The 23,501-nt window shown below is 32.8% G+C and overlaps 1 protein-coding gene across 1 annotated transcript in view; it reads left to right on the top strand.

The window, feature by feature from the left end:
- Positions 1-23,501, top strand: part of CD2AP (CD2 associated protein) — a 104,141-nt gene that overhangs the window by 67,621 nt on the left and 13,019 nt on the right. Inside the window, exons 6-13 of the mRNA XM_079932907.1 lie at positions 447-634; positions 2,753-2,831; positions 3,221-3,315; positions 6,069-6,173; positions 7,591-7,627; positions 8,776-8,838; positions 17,332-17,497; positions 18,082-18,224. Coding sequence (XP_079789033.1) covers positions 447-634; positions 2,753-2,831; positions 3,221-3,315; positions 6,069-6,173; positions 7,591-7,627; positions 8,776-8,838; positions 17,332-17,497; positions 18,082-18,224 — 876 coding nt within the window. The remainder of the gene's footprint in view (positions 1-446; positions 635-2,752; positions 2,832-3,220; positions 3,316-6,068; positions 6,174-7,590; positions 7,628-8,775; positions 8,839-17,331; positions 17,498-18,081; positions 18,225-23,501) is intronic.

Here is a 23,501-nt window from a genome sequence, read left to right as displayed (position 1 = left end):
ACAAAAACTTGCTAATATTACCAGTTTTTATATTCAGAAAATCACCCTAATTTTGATCAGTTTGGGTCATGTAACTTTTTTAAATGATTAACTTTATCTCTTTAATGTTTCTGTCTTACATTACTTCATGTTTGTGCAAGAGCTGTAAATTTTGATATGCTCTTCTTAAGGACCTGGTATACTATGCTTTCCTGGATTTCTGATTAGCATTTTACTAACTAGGAATACCTAAAATTGTTTTAAACAGCATTAAAAAAAATCAGTATAAAGTGCATCTTATTCTTTGGGATATTTTAATACTCAGTCATTTTATTATTTTTATACCATTTTATACCATATTATACCATTTTTTATTAGGAGGTATAGAATATAAATACTGTGGAAGGGGAATGTCAAGGTTTTTGTGATTTTAGGTGTCATTCTTTAAAAACAAATTATCCTTTCAGAAACTGTTTTGACTGGGTCTACCTCACCTTTACCTTCTCCGGGAAATGGGAACGAAACTGCACCTGGATCAGTTACCCAGCCAAAGAAAATCCGAGGAGTTGGATTTGGAGATATATTTAAAGAAGGCTCTGTGAAACTTAGGACAAGAACATCCAGTAGTGAAACAGAAGAGAAAAAACCAGAGAAGGTAGTAATGATGAGCTTTCCTTAGATTAACCCCATTCATTCTCTCATTAAGCTTTTCTTAAAATGTAAAAGTTAGTTTGCAACTCTGTTACCTTTTCTTTTTTGAGATTGCCAATAATAGATTATGAATGAGAAGGCTGTGAGAAACTGTTTTCAAGTTTAAGTGACTTACTTTAATGTTTATGTTTGATTCTTATAAAATTGGATTTTGGGGGGTAAATTTTACACAAACTTTTCTTCGTGGAAACTTTAGAATTTTTAGTTATAGTGTAAAAATAGAAAAGGCAAGTTTTTGTTTTCCTTTTAAAGCTAAAATTATATGTTTTTCTTTCAATTTGAAGTAGGCTTAAAATGGGCCATTTTAAAGTGAATTCTCAGTGAGATATTAAGTTAATTAGGCACCGCTTAACTTTACTCTGGATTGTCAGCAATGAAATCTAATCGCTAGCCCTAGATCTATGGAGAACTTTATTTTTTATTAGCATTTCACTGGCGTTGTGAAGTAAATCAAAGTGAATGTACCATACTAATAAGAGATTTTAAAATAAACTGTTAAGTTTCTGTTTTGTGGGGGAAATAGCTACAATCTTTAGAATATAGTCTTCCTGGTGTTAACACCTTGGAGATTAGATTGAGTACTTCACATAGGTGGCTTGTCCCTTAACTTTTAAAGCATTGTTTCCCTTGTAGTGCTCATTTGTATGTCTTATTTAACTCGTAAGATTTTAAAATATTTTAGTATTTACTTGCCTTTTTTAGTTACATTTCACTTAGAAGACTGTTTTGGTTGGTGAAATATATTCTGATGTTTTCTCCTAAAATGGTTAGTTTCAACATTTTTTTTTTCCTTTCCCAGCTTGTTACATATTTTCTCATGTAATAATAATTTGGGTTCAGGAAAGAGAACTTGTACTTTCTGTCCTGCCCTCTCCTAGCTCTGTGACTGTCTGGCATTAAGATTATTAATTAATTCTTGGTTTTAAAGGTAGAGATTAGAGTTCTTGTTGTTGGAATAGTGCTGTATAGTCATGTAATAGCTAGGAATGTCTAGAAGCAATGTCTGCATTATGAGGGACATTAAGCTAGATGATCTGGGGTCGCTTTCTAACTCTGAAGCTTATGATTATATTGAATAACTTTATTTGATTAATGATCACACCAGTAATCTTTCATTTGCCATTTTTAATGTCCACTAAAGAGTTGTTGTTAATGAGAGTAGTCTCAGGGTTACCGTATAGGATGGCCTTGGAAGGCTTTCTTTGATCACTGATGTAGGAATTGATAAAGTAGGGAGCACATTTGCTATGTTTGTAGGACCAGATTGGAAGATATGATGGTTAAAATTAGGAGAAATTAAAGTGAGCATCTTAAAAGATAACTAGAACACAGAATGATAGGTAAATTAGCAGTATGTTCAGATTTTTAACTAATGAAATCCAGGGTCAAATGTAGTGTTACTTCTAAGGACAGAACTCAAGGAAACACTAGTACAAGATGAAGGACTTCCTGTAGTCAATTACAATGGAAAATTGCCTACTAGACTATATATTGTTACAAAGGGTTGTAACATTACCTAAATGTTTTCATTCTGATAGCAGCAGTAAGTATAAAGACTTTATTTTATACTCTGTCTCATTGTAAGGAAGTTTAATGCAATTGTTTTAAGAGTCCACCTTCTGGAGTCAGACTTCTAGTCTAGTCAGACTTCTGCCTCCTAACCCATGAAAGGAGTGGATGATAGTGCCTACTTTATGCAGATTGTTCTAAGGATTAAGTTACAATGTATGTAAAGTGCTTATTAGCTCAGAGGTTGGTATGTGGTAAATTTTCAAATGCTATTTTTATTTATTTTAGAGGTTCTAAAATAAATCACAGTATTATGGGTATCAGAGTATGTTTATTATCCTTAAGATAGAGAGTTTTAAAAACTAGACGTTCTGGGCTATGATTTAAGTAGCTTTTCAGATATTTATCTTTTTCATGGCAGTTTTCAGTCACATTACTAACCTGGCTATAAGTACCATTAGGGAGAGCTAGATTAACTGTTAATGGAAATTTTGTTTAACATTATTAGCTTTGTTCTAACTTAAAATAATTGACACCATCCTTTCTATTCTAGCCCTTAATCACACAGTCACTAGGATCCAAAACTCAGAGTGTGGAGGTAACAAAAACAGACACTGAAAGTAAAATTAAAGGTAAGTGTTTGAATGAAATTTTCATATTAAGAATGAAGCATGCTCAAATATATTATTGGATTTGTTGAAGACGTTTGTTACATTGTACTACTTCATCGGAGTGTTAAATCCTCCTAGATGTAAGCACCATGAGGTCAAGGATTTTTGTATGCTTTGTACACTGATGTATCTGATACAGTTAGAACTGTGCCTAGAACATAGTAGGCATGTAGTAACTATTTGAATGAATGATTAATGAAATTGTTACTTAATTCAACATATAGTATTGGCCAAAATTATTGAAATCATCTCTAGAACCTTCTAGTGTACATTTCTTTAGACAAAATAGAGGCTTAATAAGTATTTGCTGAAAGAACCAATTTATAGAAGCTTCATTATTTTCATTTTAGCTAAAGAATATTGTAGAACGTTGTTTGCCTATGCGGGTACTAATGAAGATGAACTTACTTTTAAAGAAGGGGAGATAATACAGTTGATAAGTAAGGTAAGACTTTTCTCAGTTTTCAGTGAATCACTTAATTTATTCATAGAAATATTTTTCAGTAGTCTCGCATTCCCACTAGAATGTAAGCTCTAGAAAGGCTGTGACTTTGTCTTGTTTATTTCTGTGACCTGAGAACCTGGCACGTAGTAAGTGATCAGAAAGGTTTTTTAAGCAAATGTTTATTGTCTGTCTTTGTTATAATTGATGTATTGGAAATTATTTTTACCATCAAGTTGTGTTTTTTCTCTAACCACACCACCCCCCGCCCCCGCCAGGGTTCTGTTCTCATTTCCTGTTTTACCTCATTGCATTTTTTTGCCCATCTAATGTTCATTGTAGTGTTTGTAATATAAAAAGAAAAAGAAGAAAAATAGGGAAACAACTTAAATGTCCATCAATATATAAATGGTTATGAAATGTCATACTATGGAAAATGATGCAGCTATTTCAAAGAATGAGGTAGTTTTATAACTTGGAATAAATTAAGGAAAAAGAAAACCCTACAGTATTGGGGTGTGGGCAGAGTCCTGTAATAACTGTAATAGAGAAATATTAAAGTATTTGTTTTTGCTATATCCCTTTAAAGTAATTTTTGAAATTTCTCCCATTGTTTTAAATTGACTTAACAGATTGTTTAGTGTATGTAATTAAAAGAAGTTTTTTCATTGAAGTATAATTGACCTACCACACTATGTTAGTTCCAAGTGTACAACATAGTGGTTTGATATTTCTATACATCTGTTATTTCTAGTTACCATCTGTCACCAGACAAAGTTATTGCAATATTATTGACTATGCTCCCAATGTTGTACATTTCATCCCTGTGACTCATTTATTTTGTAACTGGAAATTTGTACCTCTTAAGCTCCTTCACCTCTTTTACTCATCCCTCCCAACCTCTTCTCCTCTGCCAACCACCGGTGTGTTTTCTGTATCTGTGAGCCTATTTCTGTTTTATTATGTTTGTTCATTCCTTTTGTTTTATAGATTCCACCATATAAGTGAGATGGTATTTGTCTTTCTGTCTTATTTCACTTAGCATAATACCCTTGAGGTCCATGCATGTTGTCACAAATGGCAACATTTTATTCTTTTTTGTGTCAGTCATATTACATTGTAATATACATTATATACTTATAAAACATATATATAGGGCTTCCTTGGTGGTGCAGTGGTTGAGAGTCTGCCTGCCGATGCAGGGGACACGGGTTTGTGCCCCGGTCTGGGAAGATCCCACATGCCACAGAGTGGCTGGGCCCGTGAGCCATGGCCGCTGAGCCTGCACGTCCGGAGCCTGTGCTCCGCAACGGGAGAGGCCACAACAGTGAGAGGCCCGCGTACCACGTAAATAAATAAATAAATAAATAAATAATATATATATATATATATATATATACACACACACACACACACACATGCATATATACATGGTAATGTACATTTTATATATATGAAACACATCTTTATTTAAAATGCTTACTGATGGATATTTAAGTTGCTTACATATTACATATCTGGGCTATTGTAAAGAATGCTGCCGTGAACATAAAGGTGCATATCTTTTCAAATTAGTGTTTTTGTTTTTGGAAAAATACGAAGAATTAGAGTTGCTGGATCATATGATAGTTCTATTTTTAATTTTTGAGAGGTCTCCATTCTGTTTTACATAGCAGCTGCACAAATTTACATTCCTACCAAAAGTGCACGAGGGTTCTCTTTTCTCCACATCTTCCCCAACACTTGTTAGGTGTTGCAGTTGTGATTATCCTGACCTTTGTGCATGACCTCCCCAGGGGTGTGGGTCTTGATTATACTGTCTCTTTGCCCCTCCAGCCTGTTGCATTGTGGTTCCTTCTTTATATCTTTAATTGTGGAAATTTTTTTCTGCTAGTCATTCGCATTGATAGTTGCTCTACTGTAAATAGTTTTAATTTTGGAGAGGGTGAGCTCAGGGTCTGCTTACTCTGTCATCTTGACCAGTCCCCCCCAGTGCATATAATTTTTAATACACATGGAGATTGGATTGATAACAACTAATTTCTCATGGAAGGGTATTTGGAAGGAATTGTAGAAGATTCTGTTAACTTCTAAAGCAAATGAATAATGTGATTAATTTTTGGTGTATAAAGTGTTTAAAAGAATGTTAAGATACAGTTTGGAAATTTATATTCTGTCACCACCCTCCTCTTCTACTTCCTTTTCCTTTCTCTTCCCTCTCTTTTTTATCCTTGTAAACTGAATTTTTAAAAAAATTATTCGTTTGTTTATTTATTTATGGCTGCCCTGGGTCTTAGTTGTGGCACACGGGATCTTCACTGCAGCATGCAGGATCTTCATTGTGGCATGTGGGATCTTTAGTTGTGGCATACAGGCTTCTTAATTGCGACATGCGGATTTCTTAATTGAGGCATGCAGACTCTTAGTTGCAGCATGCTTGCAGGATCTAGTTCTCTGACCAGGGATTGAACCCAGGCCCCCTGCATTGGGAGTGTGGAGTCTTACCGACTGACCCACTGGGGAAGTCCCCTGAATTTTTAAATTATTTGACTAATTAAGAAATTAAACTTAATTTTATAACTGCTGCTTGAAGTAATGTGTGGGCAATATATTTTTTTAGGAGGACCTCAAAGTCTGTTAGGTCTTTATTTTTCCTTGTAGCAACAATGAAATTCAGTATTTTCCTATTTTGTTGCTAACTTTTTTCTTATTTAGAGATAACCACTATTATCTTTATTCTTCATTTTGCGGTTTAGGAGACTGGAGAAGCTGGCTGGTGGAAGGGTGAACTTAATGGTAAAGAAGGAGTATTTCCAGACAATTTTGCTGTTCAGATAAATGAACTGGATAAGGACTTTCCTGTAAGCTTTTCTTTTTCAGTGATGATAATAATTTAAAAAAACCTTTTGCCAATATTTCTTAAAAAACAAGTTTTTTACATAGTAACAATAATTTTCTGAGGGGATTTCAGATTTATATAATCAGGTGAAAGTTATCTGAATTATGGTAAAACAAAACAATGTATCAGTTCTGTGCTTTATTCCTGTTTTCCTTTCCCCCTAACTAAAAATTAACCTAGTCTTTATTACTTTATTATAATTAAAAGAAAAAAGGCTGCCCATACTATTTAGACAAATTAGCACTTGACTGTAAGAAAAATTATATTTCTATTTAATTTTGTTGGAAATTTTTATTTTAAGGTACTATTGATTACTATTACTCTGTCACTGCATTTTTGGGAGAGTGAGAAGGCTTTGCCTGCTTACAGGATTTAATACATCTATCTCATGTCTCACAGTGAATAAAGTGACACTGAGTCATTCATCAGTGATCTTTTGCTTTTCTACAGCTTGATCGCCTATGGAGGGATGAATCTAATTGAGTTTTTAAATTAGAGGGAAAGAGTTATACAGAGAACAGACACACCCCAGCAAGACAGTCTACTATATTTGATTTAAGTCAATGCAGAAATCTCTAACCTTTGCAGTCTTTCATTTAAAGTAAATTACAAGAGGATAATGTACGAAGGCTTACACTCTCTGAGATTCTTCCTTTGCTAGATTTCGTTCAGTATTAATTCAACAGCCTTCGGGTGTGCTTTATTTTTATATTCTTGTTAATAAACACATTTTCTTTTTTTGGTTTTTATTAGGTGTTTATGCAATATTGATTATCAGTTATTTTTTAATTTGGAAAAACGAAATTCACATACTTAGAAATGTGTCTCAAGTTTTTTAAGGCAAAAATGAGTGAATGAGTAAACCCAAGAGAATTTTAATAAACTGAAAAACAGACCTTTGCCTTTAATCTTCTTTTTGAGAGTGCTGAATAACCAAGGGTGAAAGCTAGATATATTTATTTGCTACTCCTGTTCTTTTTAAACAAAGTCTCTTTCTCTCTCCCTTTCCCTGCCACCCCTCCTTACCCCCGACAAAAAAACTCAGCTGTTAAAGAGTGGTAAAATGGTGCATAGGAATCTTAAAATAGGGAAGGCAGGAGAGAATATTTTTGCTCATCATTAAGATTTTTTTAAATTTATCTAACAGTGATATTTTTGAAATATTTGAATTTTATCAAAGAGGCATTTGTTCTAATAGAATATATTTTTCATCTGTGACCTTTTGTGGAGTTGTTTGAATCTTATGATTTTATAATTTTTGACAGGGATGGGATGAGGAGAGATGTTTATGTAACTTAGATCATTTATGATCAGAGTTTACTTTAACTATAACTATAAATGTAAGTGTTTTACTGTTTTCACAATTATTATTTTAATAGAAACCAAAGAAACCACCACCACCTGCGAAGGGTCCAGGTAAGTACGAAACAGATTATTCGGATGGCTATTTTTCATATTTTTAAGTTCTAGAATGGTGAAATTGGGTCTCCTGTAAATCATTTATTTTCTTTTAGCAAAAATTAAATATTATGGTGCTATATATAATTTTTAAAAATATATAAAAATTGAATGTTCACGTGTATTAATATCTGTCAGTATTTTTTTTAAAGTACAAACTGTATAAAATAGGAATCTTGAAAATAATTTAGATATTTTTGTTATATGGCATTTTGAGTTAAGAAAATTGACTAAGCTTAAATCTATAGAAAACAATATATTAAAAAAGAAGACACTATATTTACCTAGTTAATAAGTTATTCTGCCTTTTCAGATGCAATCCATTTTTTAATGCTGCAAACAAATACTGATTTTTTTAATATACTCTTCCTTCAGAGAGTGTGATAAGGCTTAAGCAAACTAGAAGAGTTTAGTTTTTCCTTTTTAAACAGTGGAATAAATGATGGAGTCCCTAGAAGAGTTTTCCAGAGTTAGAGTTTTGTCATCTGACTCTATTTCTATAAGTTCTAGCCCTTGATTTCTGATTTTTAAAAGTGCTGTCCAATTTTTGTTTTCCTTGAAAGATTTGCTCTTTTTTTAGAATAATGCAAGTCCTTCCCTCCTCCATAGTTTCAGCTTTGTGTTTGCTAACCTTATCTGAGAGCAAGGATAAGTTAAAAGTAATTTTTATGGAAGTTGGTATTGGAGCCTTTTTAGCCACTAGTCATACTGGGCTTTTAAAATTAATTAAAATTAAATAAAATAAAAAAGTTAATTCTGTAGTTGCAGTAGCAGCATTTCAAGTCTCAATGGACAGTATTGAACCACACAAAAACAGAATATTTCCATCATCACAGCAAGTTCTACTGGACAGTGGTATTGTAGAGAATGTGAACTCCTTCATTTGATAAGGAAGGAACTGAGACCACAGAGCTATCACTTACTAAGGTGATCGTGGCAGGTGCAGGATTATATGTTGAGCTCAGTGATTCTGGTATATTGTTCAGTCTTTTAAACCATATATTCATCTGATGTTATTTTTTAAACCTTTGCTTTTTAGGAGTATAATTATCTTTGTACTCTAAAACTTTTTTTTTTTTAATGTATTAACGTTTTTTTCCCCTCAGCTCCAAAGCCTGAGCTGACAGGTGCAGAGAAGAAGTATTTTCCTACAAAGCCTGAAGAAAAAGGTGAGGCAGATTCTTCTACTGTCAGAAAAATAATTCCTTTCATTGTCAGTGTAAAGAAAAACATATCTCCACACTGAGTCATTCACACTGATTTTTAACAAGTGTTCATTATTTACTATGTAGTGCTTGGGGATTTCAAAGAGGGAGTTTGTCAAGATCAATAGGAAATTAAGATTTTTACTCAAACTGATACCAGTTTACATTCATGAAAAAGTTACACCATCACCTCAGTAAGGATGTAGTATTTAATGTTATTTCAAATAATGTGTAAGAAAACTAAGCATTAAACAGTTATACTCTTATTATTTTCATAGTGTCCAAGTTGAAATACATTTAAAATTTTTTTCTTAGGTATAAGAGTGAGTTCTTACTTAAAACATGTAAGTGATTTATTATGTATTATTTAATTTTCACTGCATATATTTGTCATATAAACTTGGAAAGGTATTCCAACATATGTATTTTGTTTAAAAACATTACTTGTTATTGTTAACACCTCCTTCTCTTTGTACACAAAGATCTGCAGTGGCTGTATCTAATAGATTAGGTTATATATTCTTGTAAAAACTTGAATACTGTTGCAGAATACTTTTGTTTCTACTGCCTTTGTTGTTTCTACTTCCTATCCTTGTCTCTTGCTTAAAGTGTTACTGTATTCTCTCATTTTAGTTCCTTGTCTGGCTTCTATTTCAGATTCATTTTTTAGAGACTGTTTTTCAGAAGTTTCAGGTTCACAGCAAAACTGAGCAGAAAGTACAGAGTTCCCGTATTCTTGCTGCCCCACACATGCACAGCCTCCCCCACCGTCAGCATCCTGCATGATAGTGGTACACTTGTTACAGTCAGCGCACCTCCATTGACACACCATTACCATTCAGAGTCCATAGTGTACATTAGGGGTCACTTATGGGGTTGTACATTTCATGAGTTTGGACTAATGTATAATTGTAATATCATACAGAATAGTCTCATCTCTTTAAAATTCCTATGTTCTGTGCTTTCATCCCTCTCTTCCCCCAACCCCTGACAGCCACTGATCTTTTTATTTTCTCCATAGTTTTGCTTTTTCAGAATGTCATAGAGTTGGAGTCATACACTATGTAGCTTTTACACATTGTCTTCTTTCACTTTGTAATATGCATTTAAGGTTTATCCATGTATTTTCATGGCTTAATAGCTCATTTCTTTTCAATGTTGATTAATATTGCAGTGTCCAGATGTATCACAGTTTATCCATTCACTTACTGAAGGACATCTTGGTTGCTTTCAGGCTTTGGCAGTTATGAATAATGCTGCTATAAACCTTGCATACTTTTTGTGTGTACATAAGTTTTCAGTTCACTTGGGTAAATACCAAGGAATGTAATTGCTTGTTCATATGGTAAGAGTATGTTTAGTTTTGTAAGAAATTGCTAAATTGTCTTCCAAAATGTCTGCACCATTTTGCATTCCTACCAGCAAAGAATGAGAGTTCCTGTTGCTCCACATCCTGGTCAGCATTTGGTGTTGGCAGGAACTGATCCCAAATTATTCAGTACATTTTTGGTATCATCTTCTACTCTTTTCATTCACTAAATGTAGCAACCACACTCTTGACTCTGAATATCATACACCTTCATAGCTTTATCTCTCTCATGATCTGTGCTCAGCATGGAAAGTTTTTATATCCCCAACTCCCCTTGTTTTTGCATTTGAGATTTTTAAATTTAGATGCAAAAACAATTTATATTTAATAAAGGTATTTCTTGATCTCAGATTAGTCCTTTGTGATATAGCTGTTGTTAGGTCCAAGTCTTGGATCAGTTTATTTTGGTACTTGGTTATAATATCTCCTACATGAAAAACTCATCATACAAAGATACATAGAACCAAATGTAAGAAGTATGTTACTGGCTTTATTATCTTCATTATGATATTTCTTTTATAGTCCCCTTCATCAAGTAGGTAAGGGTTTTGTTAAAATTAAGAATATGGCTTCTTATATTCCCTGAAATCAGTCAGTTGATCTTATAAATAAAATGGAAGGTAATGCATTTGTATTACATTTATTTGCTCAAAATCCTGGTCATGATGAAGTGTCAGGGACTGAATTTGTCCCCCTGAGTTAGACAATTAGAAAACTGGACAAAATACATACAACAGTGGTTTTAGACATCAGACAACAGGTAGCATAGGACTGTTATCACTGAAATCAATGAGGCAAACCCTAAAATTACCCCTAGCTTATTGTCTAGAAGCAGTTTTCAGGCAGCAGAAAGGAGAAAGCCAAACAGAGCCCAGTATTCATAGAGAGTTGAGGTAATAGGAGTTTAGGGAGGCCAAGGCAGCTATAGTTTGTGGGACAGAGTGCCAGAATGGAAGGAACTGCGTAGAGTACTGAGAGAGCTCTACAGGGCTTACCATGAGGCTTTGGCCGAGTACTGAATTACATACCTATGAAAGGAAATTTTCCATAGCTGGAGAAATAACTGCTGGAAGACATTTGCTGAAACAGTTTCTGGAACTCACAAATAGTTCATGTTCCCATGAGCCACAAGACCTCATAATGCATTGAAGTCCATAAAAGGGTGTATCAGCTTAGACTAAAGGCCTACCTTGGAAACAGATCAGTCTAATTCCAGAATGCTTTACATTATAATATAACAAAATCTAGCACCCAAGAGGATAGAATTCACAATGCCCATTATCTGATCAAAAATTATCAGACATGGAAAGAAGCAAGAAAATAGCAACCAAAAGAGAAGTCAGTCAATTTAAACAGACCCAGAAATATCAAGAAATGATGGAAATAGCAGAAAGAACATTAAAATAGCTATTATAAATGTAGCCCATGTGTTCAGTAAAGTAGAAGAAAGCACAAACATGATGGTGAGAGAAATGGAAAATATAAAAAAGACCCAAATTGAAATTTTGCAGACGAAGAATACAGCAGCTGAAATGAAAGACACTGGATGGAATTACCAGCAGTTTGGAGACTACAGAAGGAAATATTAGTGAACTGGAAGACATAGCAATAGAAGCTATCTAAAAATATATAGAAAAAAGACTAGAAAAAAATGAACAACGCCTCAGTGACCTCAGTGACAATATCAAGCAGTTTTACGTGTAAATGGAGTCCCTGAGGAAATGAAGAGAGGGGACAGAAAAAATATGTGAAGAAATAATGGTTGAAAAATCTTTAGATTTGGTGCAAATTTTAAGCCCACAAATCCAAGGAGCTCAGTGAACTCCAAGCAGAAAAAACGTAAAGGAAATCACCTTAAGGCACATCATCATAAATTCTATGAAAAGCAGTGATAAAGAGAAAAACATAAAGTCTGCAAGAAAATAATTGTCAACCTTGAATTCTCTACCTGGCAAAAATACTTTTCAGGCAATGGAGGCAAAACGAAAACTTTCAGATAAAATCGGAGAGAATTCTTTACTAGTAGACCTGTATGTACTACACAGGGAATGTTAACAGAGGTTCGTTTTGGCAGAAGGAAAATGATGCTGTTTTGGCATTTGGATGTATACAAAGTAATGAAGAATGCCAGAAGTGGTAAATATGTGAGTAAATAGAAAAGACCTTTTTCCCCGTATTTCTAAATCTTAACACCACCACCAAAACTCTTCACTTGAAAGATTTTAAAACTATAAAGTGTTGATTTCAAAGTTTAGGTGTGCAAATTTAAGCAGTTTTTAAATAAGTGAAACAAGACAAATATAACAAGGGAAGCAATTCTTAATATTGTCAAAATGTTCCCATTAACCTGACATGGCTTTAATAGATCTGGTGCAAGAAATAAGAAAAGTGACAGGCATTGCCTATTAATGGGCATTGGGGGAGAGAGCCACTGTCAGTTCAGGGTCAGAGGGTCTGAATATTATTGACATAGATTAAATTATTTCTTTAAAAATAAACATAAGTTTATCTCTCTCTTGTTCCAGAGTCAACAGAGCTTTTTCAAACCATGGCTAGGGCCACTTTGAGGAGCCTTAAGCCTTCTTACAGGAGAAACGGTGTATGCCACCAGTGTGTGCGTTCATTACTTTTCTCTCTCTTTTGATCTCAGTTTCAGAGAGTATGTCCTTGAAAAGCCCTGCCATATTGAGGAGGATTAAAAAAGAGCTAGTAGAAAACATGAAACGAATCACCCTATTGCCCTTGATTCTTAGGTGACGCCCCATTATTTCATGGGATACTTTCCCAAGTCATAAGAATGGAGTTTAAATCCTCACTGTCTACTCGCTGTCCAAGCCACCACATGGGTTTTCTCAAATCTGCTTAGCAGTGTCATTCTCACTGTTTCCTCAGAGGTACCTTGAGTGCTTGCCATGCATGTTGCCCCTCAGGAGAGTAATGATAGCAACAGTTTGGAGCACAAGTTTTTCTCCTGCTTTGGGGGAAGACTTTCTTGGACATACCTTTCAGTAGCCTGCTTCATTCTTACCAATGTATGTAAAAGTTATTCAAATTCATTACTCAGCAAGGGAATATAATTTTAAACCAAAGTAAGATTCTCACCAAAATGGGTGAAATTTTTAAAAAGACTAACAATACGAAATGTTGGTGAGGTTACAGATTCTCAGAACTCTTATACACTGTAGGTGGGAATGTAAACTGTTTTATCTACTCTTGAGAACTAAAGTTGAATAAATCTATATACCCTGTTACCCAGCACTTTTACTCCTAATTATATACTCACAAGAAATGTGTGTTCCGTATGTACACCAAAAGACTCAAATAAGAAAGTTTATCTAGTATTATTTACACTGACCGTCAATTGGAAACAACACAAACGTCCATCAGTAGTTACATGGATAAAAAATTGAAGTATATTCATATGCCAGGATACTATATATATAGCGTAGCAACAAATGAATGAGATAGAGTTTCACACAGCAGCATATTATGATTTCAGTGGTGTAAAATTAAAATATTCAAAAGTGATCTATAGTGTTAGAAGATACCTTTGGATGGGAGCATTGAGGTAGTGACTGGGAAGAGGCATGAGGGGAAGGAACTTAATGTGGCTACGGTTCAGTTCTTGGCCGGAGTGCTGGTTACTCAGTTGTTCCTGTGATGATAACTTCTTGAACTTTGTACTTAGGCTTTTGAAAATACATTATATTACAGTTTAAGTCACTTCAGTGAGATAAATATGGGTAGATTTTTTTTTTGTCCTGAATTTTTCTAAAATATTAGGAAAATAGATTCAGTTAAGAACATACTTGCTACTTTTTGCATAGTACTGTGTTTTTCTCTAATGTATCTCCAAACGACCAGTGATAAAGAATGGAATATTTGACTTTTTAGTCAGAATTTATGGACTTGTAATCATTCATGCTTTAGTACCAGTATTATTACTTATTTTTAAATTCTTATTCATGCAGCAGGGAACTAACCCTAATCTGAATTAAGGAATGGATTAACCTAGTATGTATAGTGTTAGTAATGTATTGCTATATTTTGTAGTAAATAAGATAGGGCATATTTGTTATTTTGCTGTATTTTGTTAACTGTCATATATTTTTGTTGTTTTAATAAAAAATTTCTTTATATGCTTATAATTTTCTGTATGTTAAGTTATCATAACATCTGTATCTTACATATATCTTCTTTTGGGCATTTGGATAGCTAACATAAGAATGTTTTCCTTAAATCCAAATTTCCTTTTGTTTTTTTGGCCAGTCTCTAGCTAAACTTAAATTCTATGCACAGTTGGATATCCACATGTAAAAGAAAAAAGTTGAACCCCTGCCTCATACCATATACAAAATTTTACTAAAAATTGATCATTCACCTAAATATAAGAGGTATAAAACTAAAACTTTTAGGAAAAAATATAGGGGTAATTCTTCATGGTCTTGGGTTTGGCAGTGGGTTCTTAGCTATGACACCAAAAGCACAGAAACAAAAGAAAAATAGTTAAATTGGATTTTATTAAAAATTAAAAACTTTTGTACAGCAAAGGATATTATCAAGGAAGTAAAAAGACAAACTACAGAATGGGAGAAAATATTTACAAGCCCTATATCCAATATCTGAAGTGTGAAAAGGGTCCAGTATCTGGAATATATAAAGAACTATTATAGCTCACCAACAGAAAGATAAACAATCCAATCAAAAAATGTGCAAAGAACTGAAATAGAATTTTTCTAAATGTCTACCAAGCATATGGCAAGATGTTCATCATCAGTCATTAGAAATGCAAACCAGGACCACATTGAACTACCACTTCACACCCACTAGGATGTCTGTAATAATAATAAAAACTGAAAATAACAAGTATTGGCAAGGATGTGGAGAAATTGGACCCCTTGTGGCCCTGGTAGAGGAGGGAATGGGGAGTAGCTGATTAGTGGGAACAGAATTTTCTTTCGGGGTGATGAAAGGGTTTTGGAACTAGATAGAGGTGGTGGTTGCATAACATTGTGAATGTACTAAATGGCACTGAGTTGTTCACTTTAAAATGGTTAATTTTATGTTAGGTAAATGTAACCTCAATAAAAATAAATAAATCTAGTACTCAAACACATTGCCATCATATATTAGTTATATAATAAGTCAACATATAGTAGTAGTTGGTTTAGTTATGGATATACCTGGAATGGTGAATCTTATTTTTGTCACCTTTGATTTCCAGCAGTATTGAATGTGTTCTTTTGTTTTAGACTAACCTATAGGAATTGAATTGATTTCAAGCTGTTATTTATTTATTTATTTGGCTGCGACTCACAGTATGCCGGATCTTAATTCCCAGACCAGGGAGCGAACCCATGCCCTCTGCAGTGGAAAACAGAGTCCTAACCATTGGCCCACCAGGGAATTCCACAAGCTGTTATTTACATATCTGTTAAAGAAGTATATTCATTTAATCAGTGAACTTCTATTTATCATTTAACATTTTCCCTGATTTATCTAAAATATCTTTCTTTTAATATTTTCTAGAAATAAGTTTGGTTAACTGTTATAATTCTGATAATGATGGCTCTATCAGCTTATAGTTAGAATTGGGGAGTTGGCTTTCACTTCTGGTGGTGTAATTACGTGATGTGCTTGTACAGTTTGAAGCCATATAGAGATGGATTTTTGTACCAAATGATGATGAGGGTTTAAAAGACTAAGCTATATTTTCAAACGATCCAAGGAAGCTGTACATAAATGATAAAACTGAAACAACAGCATTTTGTATTTTCATTGTTGTTAGATAAAATCAGATATTTTTAACAAGGGGCTTACCCCTGGCCTTCAGTGTTTTTTTGTTTTGTTTTGTTTTAAATTTGGCCTTTTATCCGTTTTGACTGCTGTTTGGTTTTTGCCAAGTACTTTCTTTTTTTAAAATTTATTTATTCATTTGGCTGCTCTTGGGTCTTGGTTGCTGCGCGCGGGCTTTCTCTAGTTGCAGCAAGCAGGGGCTACTCTTTGTTGGGCTTAGTTGCTCCTTGGCATGTGAGATCTTCCCAGACCAGAGCTCGAACCCGTGTCCCCTGCATTGGCAGGTGGATTCTTAACCACTATGCCACCAGGGAAGCCCCTGGTGTTTGTTCAAGATTTGTTTTTTTGTTCAAGTGTTAGTTCAAGATTCATAATTACTGGTTTCTGATTGATAAGAAATCTCATGAAATTATTTGTGGTCCTGTGATAGACATTCTTTTCAAAGACCTAGTAAATCTTGAAAAGCACTCAGTATTGCTCTTGGGAGCTTTCTTATTTTTGCATATATGCCTTATAATATATTTTTGCTGACTGCTGTATCATGAATATCTCATATGTGTGCACACGTGTCAAATTTAATACCCATTCTTAGTACCTGAAAGATCAGGAACTAAGTATGTCATTATGTATAGAACTATGCCTTTTTGGTGATAAAATTGTTTTTATTAACATGGCATGACATTGTCCTTAATCTTTTTTTCCCAGCATATTTTCTTATCTATTTCATAGAATTATTAAATGAAATGGTACTAATAAAATTCCTAATACAATGATAAGAGTTATAAATATAAGCCTGTAATTTTTTCATCTGTGACTAATCAATCTAGCCTCAGTTTCTCTTAAAAAATTTTTTTTGTCATCATGATTATTTTTAAATAAGTACATTAGATGGCACTAGAGTTCCTACTCATTTTTAGTTCTCTATACTTCAGTTTCAGAAAGTGATCTAGATATAAGTCTAGATAATATTGTTCTCTGCTTAGAGTAAAATCATACATGATTATATTTGAGTAGAATACCAGCCCTAAAAGCAAAGGGTGGTGGGAAGACAGTAAGAAGCAGGCATTATTTGTTGATCAGAAGCTTATTAGTGGTCCTCCTTCCCACCAAAGTAGAGTTTTTTTTAAAGGATAGTTAGGATTATTAAATTATAATTTTAAAACAGTGCACATATACACGAATAGTGTCTCTTTCTGTTTCACACCTTTCCAGCCTGACGTTAGCTTTAAGAAATAGGAAAACCTAAACAGTTCTGATTGTTAGTAACCTAGTAAATATTTTTAAATAATCAGATGAAAAGTCAGTGCTGGAACAGAAGCCTTCTAAACCAGCTGCTCCACAAGTCCCACCCAAGAAGCCTACTCCACCCGCCAAAGCCAATAATTTACTGCGATCTCCTGGAACAGTGTACCCAAAGCGACCTGAAAAACCGGTTCCTCCACCACCTCCTGTAGCCAAGTAAGTTTTATCTAATTTGAAGTTAGTTTATTGATTTACCTGCCTTTGACATAATTGGCCCTACTGCCTTTCTAAATGTCAAAGTAATTTTTAAAGTATTTGCTTTTCATATTTTTTGTAGAGACTGTAATCTGTGTTAAATGTTAATCTTATATTCATGCTAGGTGAATATACTCATGTTAAGCTGTTTTACATTTCTTATTTTATTATGATTGGTCTTAGGGTAGAGGTTTATGTTTATGGAAATAATTTTATAGACAAGAAAGAAAATCAGTATTATGGTATAACGTCTTTAGTGTCATTATTATTATTTTTTTAAATTATTTATTTATTTGGCTGTGCCAGGTCTTAGTTGCGGCATGTGGGATCTTTTAGTGGCGGCATGCAGGCTCTTAGTTGCAGCATGTGGGATCTAGCTCCCTGACCAGGGATCCAACCCGGGCCCCCTGCATTGGGAGTGTGGAGTCTTAACCACTGGACCACCAGGGAAGTCCCTCTTTAGTGTCATTAAATCACAGTGTTAAAAGATGGTCATGCTTTACATACAAATGATTTTTGCATGTGTTTGATTTTTCTCATTTTAGGATTAATGGAGACGTTTCTACCATTTTATCAAAATTTGAAACTGAGCCAGTATCAAAACCAAAGCTAGATTCTGAACAGTTACCACTTAGACCAAAATCAGTAGACCTAGATACATTTACAGTTAGAAGCTCTAAAGAAACAGGTAAGTTAACATGTGGAAAGGTGGTGCATAAAAAGAAGTTGCAAATGTAGTTTTCAGAAACTATTTAAAATAAGAAAGTTGTGTATGTAATTTGTGTGTGGATAGATACAGTGGAAATTTATTAAAATTTTTAAAAATCTCTGAAGTTGAAATAGGAAAATGAAACTGAAAGAATATAAATGGGCAAGGTATTTATGGTTCACATAAACTTTCTCACTGGTCAGAGAACTGAGATGGATATTAAAAGATCAGTCATTTGTCATTCTATCCCTTTATAATGGAACGTCCATACCATCTAACTTAAGCAGATGTGAGTGACATAGACTTTCAGTGCCAACACTAGATTATATTTAAGAAGACTATTTTTATTTTCCCACTTAAATCTGAAGATACTTTTGTTTCCAATTCTGGAAAATAGGCTTTCTTATGACTCTCTCTCTCTGTATATCTGTCTATCTCAGCAGGCTTTACTTCTTTAGCTAAATATTATTCCTTAAGTTTTAGGACTGATTTTTCAGCCCATTAATCATCTTTGTCTCCTGGTTTTTTATACTTCTCAGTTGTAAAATGGAATACTTGAAACAGAAAAGTCTCTCTTTTTTTGCTTCAGAGAAGTCTTGATACAAGGTCTCACTGTTAAAGGCATTGCACCATCATTACTTTATGGTAATGCTTATTTTATAGCACTTTGCATTCGTTTTTAGTTTTTTAACATTTTAAAAGCATTTTCTCATACATATTCTTATTTTAACACTGACTCTAAGAGGTAGATGCCATTTTCCCCTATTTTGCATCTAAACAAAGTAAGCTAAAGACACAGCAAGTGTTCAAGATCATGTAAACCAGAAGAGAACTCTTTAAATCCCCTTTATATAAAGTTCTCTGTGATTTTCTTTAAAAAAAAATTAATGTCAACGTACTTTTTAGCTTCAAGTTAACAGTTCTTTACATTTAAACTTGAAGGTCAGTTACACTAAGATTTTTTTTGTCACTCTATTGTAAAATGTGCTACGTATTACCTTTCAGATTTTTTAGGTGATTTTTTCTTCGTTCTCTTTAGTTTGTCAGTGCAAAAGCTCTAACCTAAGCATAGTCTCCTTCAGTTTTTTAATTGGAATGTCTTATAGATCTTTCATCATGTATTTGGAGCCTACCTGATCTGGATGAAGCCATAGTCATCAATAATTTCTGGAAATTGAGATGTTGATTGTATTTTAGAGACAGTCACTCAAATATATTCAGTATGTTTTTGGTGAAAATTGTTCTAATTTACTGTTAGTTAAATAAAAAACAAAAAAAAACTTCGTGTTTTTTTAAAATATCCTTTAATTTTTTTTAAATTGAGGTTGCTGGTAAAAAATGTAATTCTATTAGTTCTTACTGTTTTCTGTTTGATTTAAAATGTAGCTAGAAATGTGTTTTCAAAAGTAATAGAGAAAAAAAATTTAAGCACACACTTTTAACTCTGGATATCAAAAATCCATAGGTATTATCTTTTGAATTTCCACAATATTCTGCAGTCTTTATTTATCAGAAGTCTTAAATTTTGATGAGTCTCTGGGAGCTGAAAGGGTAATATTTAGAGCTTATTATTTTTTTTCTGTATTTTTTGTTACTTTGTATCATTCTTCAACATTTGCTTTATTTAGTTTTCTCAAAGTCGTGGAAATTACCAAAATAATTTAAGTCAGTTAAAACAAATTTTCACTTTTTTTTCCAAACTTTATCTATATAGGATTACCAGCAAACTTTATTTCCTTTGGTACATTTCTAAATACCATGTAACAATGTCAGACTATTGGTGGTTGAAAAGTTCTTTTTCCTTTGTATTTTAGTCCCATTTCTTGTCTTATAGCCATAGCTATTATTTATTCTTCATTAAAAATGTGAGGCTTTGTGGAACAGAGTTTGAAAATTTCTAACTTCTAGTTTGCTTTTTTGTTTAAATAAATAAGGAAGTAATTTAGAGGTGCCGAGACACATACACGGTCAAAAAACTAACAGCTGATTCCAAGTTTCAGTCTTTATATCTTCCACTATCACACTGCCTTTGGTGTACTGCACTTACACCCTATAAAGTTCAGAAAATATAAATTTTGGAAATTGAGTTCATATTAAGTAGCAAATATTTACTGAGCAGCTGTGTATTTGCAGTAGTGTTTTGGGCACAAATAGTTCGCTAAGATAAAAGGCATAGCTGCTGATAGCAAGTAGCTTATGTCTCCAACCTCAACCTCAACTCCAACCTCAATTCCTTATTTCCTTTTTTTAAAATTAGAATATCATGTCCTTAGTACTTGTAGTATAAAAGTGTTTTACCTCTTCTTTGTTGGCACCTTATAAAAAAACTGTGTTCTGTATTAGATACAGCTTCAAATTTGGCCTTAGATTGAGGCATGTTTTAATTTACATATATGGCCCAGTTTGAAGTTTTAAATTTTTTAAATGACATATGAAACTAGCCCTTTAACGTAAGTTTCAGAAAGTTTAAAACATACATGAAAATCTCCTTAGAGTTTAATTATTTTGTAAAAGAATAATTTGAGGTGAAATGATATAGTAGAATTTGCTGTTAAAAAAATGTGAGTTTTAAATTATTAGCTAATTGGTCATTGGCATGTTTTGCTTATTTTCTCACTTAACTAACAATTGAATGATCCATCATATCTATGATACCTATTAGAAAACCTGACATGGAAGTTGCTATAAAATGTAATTTCCCTTCTTCCCCTCGTCTACTGTTAATCACTTCTTAACTCTGTTTCTGCTCTTATCGAAAGGATGTAAATTCCTTTCGTTACTCTCTGATATGATTGTATACAAACCCATATGTAAACATATATATTCATGTGTATAAATACAGTCTTTTTTGTTCATAAGAAGAACATTCCTAGAATACTCAATTTGTTTCATTTTTTTAAGATTTTTCATAAATATTCTCATATATGATACAAGATAGTACTACAAATTGCAGAGCTATCAGACCATGTTTTAATTTTTTTCTCTTTTTCCAACACTTCATCAAAAATTGGTTTAGGATAGTTTCATTGCTACTACAGATTAATTGTAAAGTTCACATAGTCTCAGTATTTCTAAAATAGTAAATTTTCCAGGAAGTAAAATTGGTTTACAATTAGTTTTAAACTACAAGACAGAAAACTTAGTGGAAACATAGCTATTTCATTAAGAAAGCACAGTTGATGAAGTATTCTTAGAGTGTAGTATCTTATCCTTTTTCATTATCTCTTGTGATAAATTCTTCTTGGATTAAAGGAAATTTTTAGAGATACATTATTTGATCTGAAAACCTTCATTGTTAAATAGGGCAACATTCTTTCTCTTCACTTCTATTTAATAATTGATCTATTTTGTTTGAATTAATTTCCCAATATTTATTCATTTATTTCTTCCAGAAAGAATTTATGGTGAGATTTTTTGAACACAATGTTTACCTGTTGAGTGGTAGACACTATAAAAAGCGAGCCTGTATCTAGACTAGTATTAAAACAAAACAAGATACCATACCCCAAAAGGTAGAATTTACCTGGGAAATAAGAGCAGTAATTAAAATTTTTATTTTCTAATAATAATTTCCTTGATAATATCATTATAGAGAGTATCACTTAAGGCACTACTGTATTTTTATAGTGGGATATTTAAAAATAATATTTGGCATATTTTTTTTCCTATTATACCATACCAGAATTAAAATTGCCTCTTTTACTGTAACTACTATCATGTGCTGAGGACCAAAACTTTGACTAAAAGGTGGTTTAATTTCAGTTATAACTATATCAATGAGTTGTTACTATGTTGATTTATTACTCTGACTTTTAGTACTAAAACATTCTTTTAGAAGTTGTCTTGGTGTTCAGTGAGTAATTTAAAGAAGACTTCTTTCTAGTTTAATGTATATTGAAATTAATACTAATAATTTTTCCTTTTGAAAGACAAAAGAATAAATCTAAAATCTAATACACATCTTAATGTAAGTTTAGATGAACTGCAATATCTGCTAAACATTAAAATGGTTCTATTCATTCTACAACTGTTCCTTTTTCCTGCTTTGTAAAATAATTTTTTTGGTTTAGTCTTTTTTCTAGACATTCCTATCCTTGACTTTTCTTTCCAGATTTTGTTTCCTAGCCTGTTTGCCATGTTTCCCTTCTTACGTGTCAGGAAATTATCCTACCTTTCTCCATTTTGGTAAGATGACAATTTATAAAAGAAATAAAAATAATATAGTCAATATGAATAGGTGGTGCACATTGATTTTTCTTTGTAATTTTACTAAAGTGTACGTGTTTGTCTGTCTATTCTAACCCTTTTGGTTTTCCATTTTAAAATAAAATGAAATTCATATTGGAAATTTTTTCTTGATAGTTTAAAATATTCTTTTGATACAAGGTTATTTTAGTTGACAACCATAAAAGTCAGGTTTTTTCTCCCAAAATTTTATATTTATTTTAATATTTTAAAATTCCATGTCTTAGGCAATGTGTAGACATGTAAATGGCTGGCAGAGTGACAATGTGATGGCAAGAGTTAAGTGATTGTCATGCCTTTTATGCCGTGTGTAAAATATAAATCCACTGATACCACTCGTAGGTAAATTTAAAAGCATTCAAGTATATCATGAGTCAGAAATGTGCACTATTTCATTTTACTAACCTAATGACTTAGTGGAGGACCTGAGAGAGTTTTAGAATAGTAAAATTACTTGTCTTGGTGTTGTGGCCCAAAACTGGACATACAGAAGACATTTTTACATGAGCATGGTGTATAATTTTGTAAATCTTCCTTTTATTTACCCTTTTAATTTATCTTCATCTCTTCCTTTGTTTTTGTTTGTTTCTTTTTCTTTTTAAAAGTTGCTTAAATATGCATTTGAAAATAATCTCCACAGGCCAAAATGGACTGTACTTTTCCAGGTTTTTTTTGTAGGTTGTCAATACATATTTATTGATGTAAAAAACAATTTTTAACCCTTCAAACTATAGCATATTTTTAACATCTTTTAAAATATTGTTTTCTTTTAAATATATGTTTAAGCTCAAGGTCTTTCACATTATATTATGCATTCTCCATTAAAGCCACTGTGTTTCTTATTGTGGTTTGTTGTATATTATAATTATTTATAGACAATTATTGAACAACTCAACACAAAAATTAATCCAAGCCCATTAGATTGCCTGTTGTGGTATATTAGCCTAGTGACTAGATCCAAGATAGAACATACAAAGTAATCCCAGAATGTTAAGATGGAAAAGAATTAAC

This window comes from Stenella coeruleoalba (genome assembly GCF_951394435.1).
Source record: "Stenella coeruleoalba genome assembly, chromosome: 10".
NCBI classification, from domain to species: domain Eukaryota; kingdom Metazoa; phylum Chordata; class Mammalia; order Artiodactyla; family Delphinidae; genus Stenella; species Stenella coeruleoalba.
This window is presented reverse-complemented; position numbering and strand designations above follow the sequence as displayed.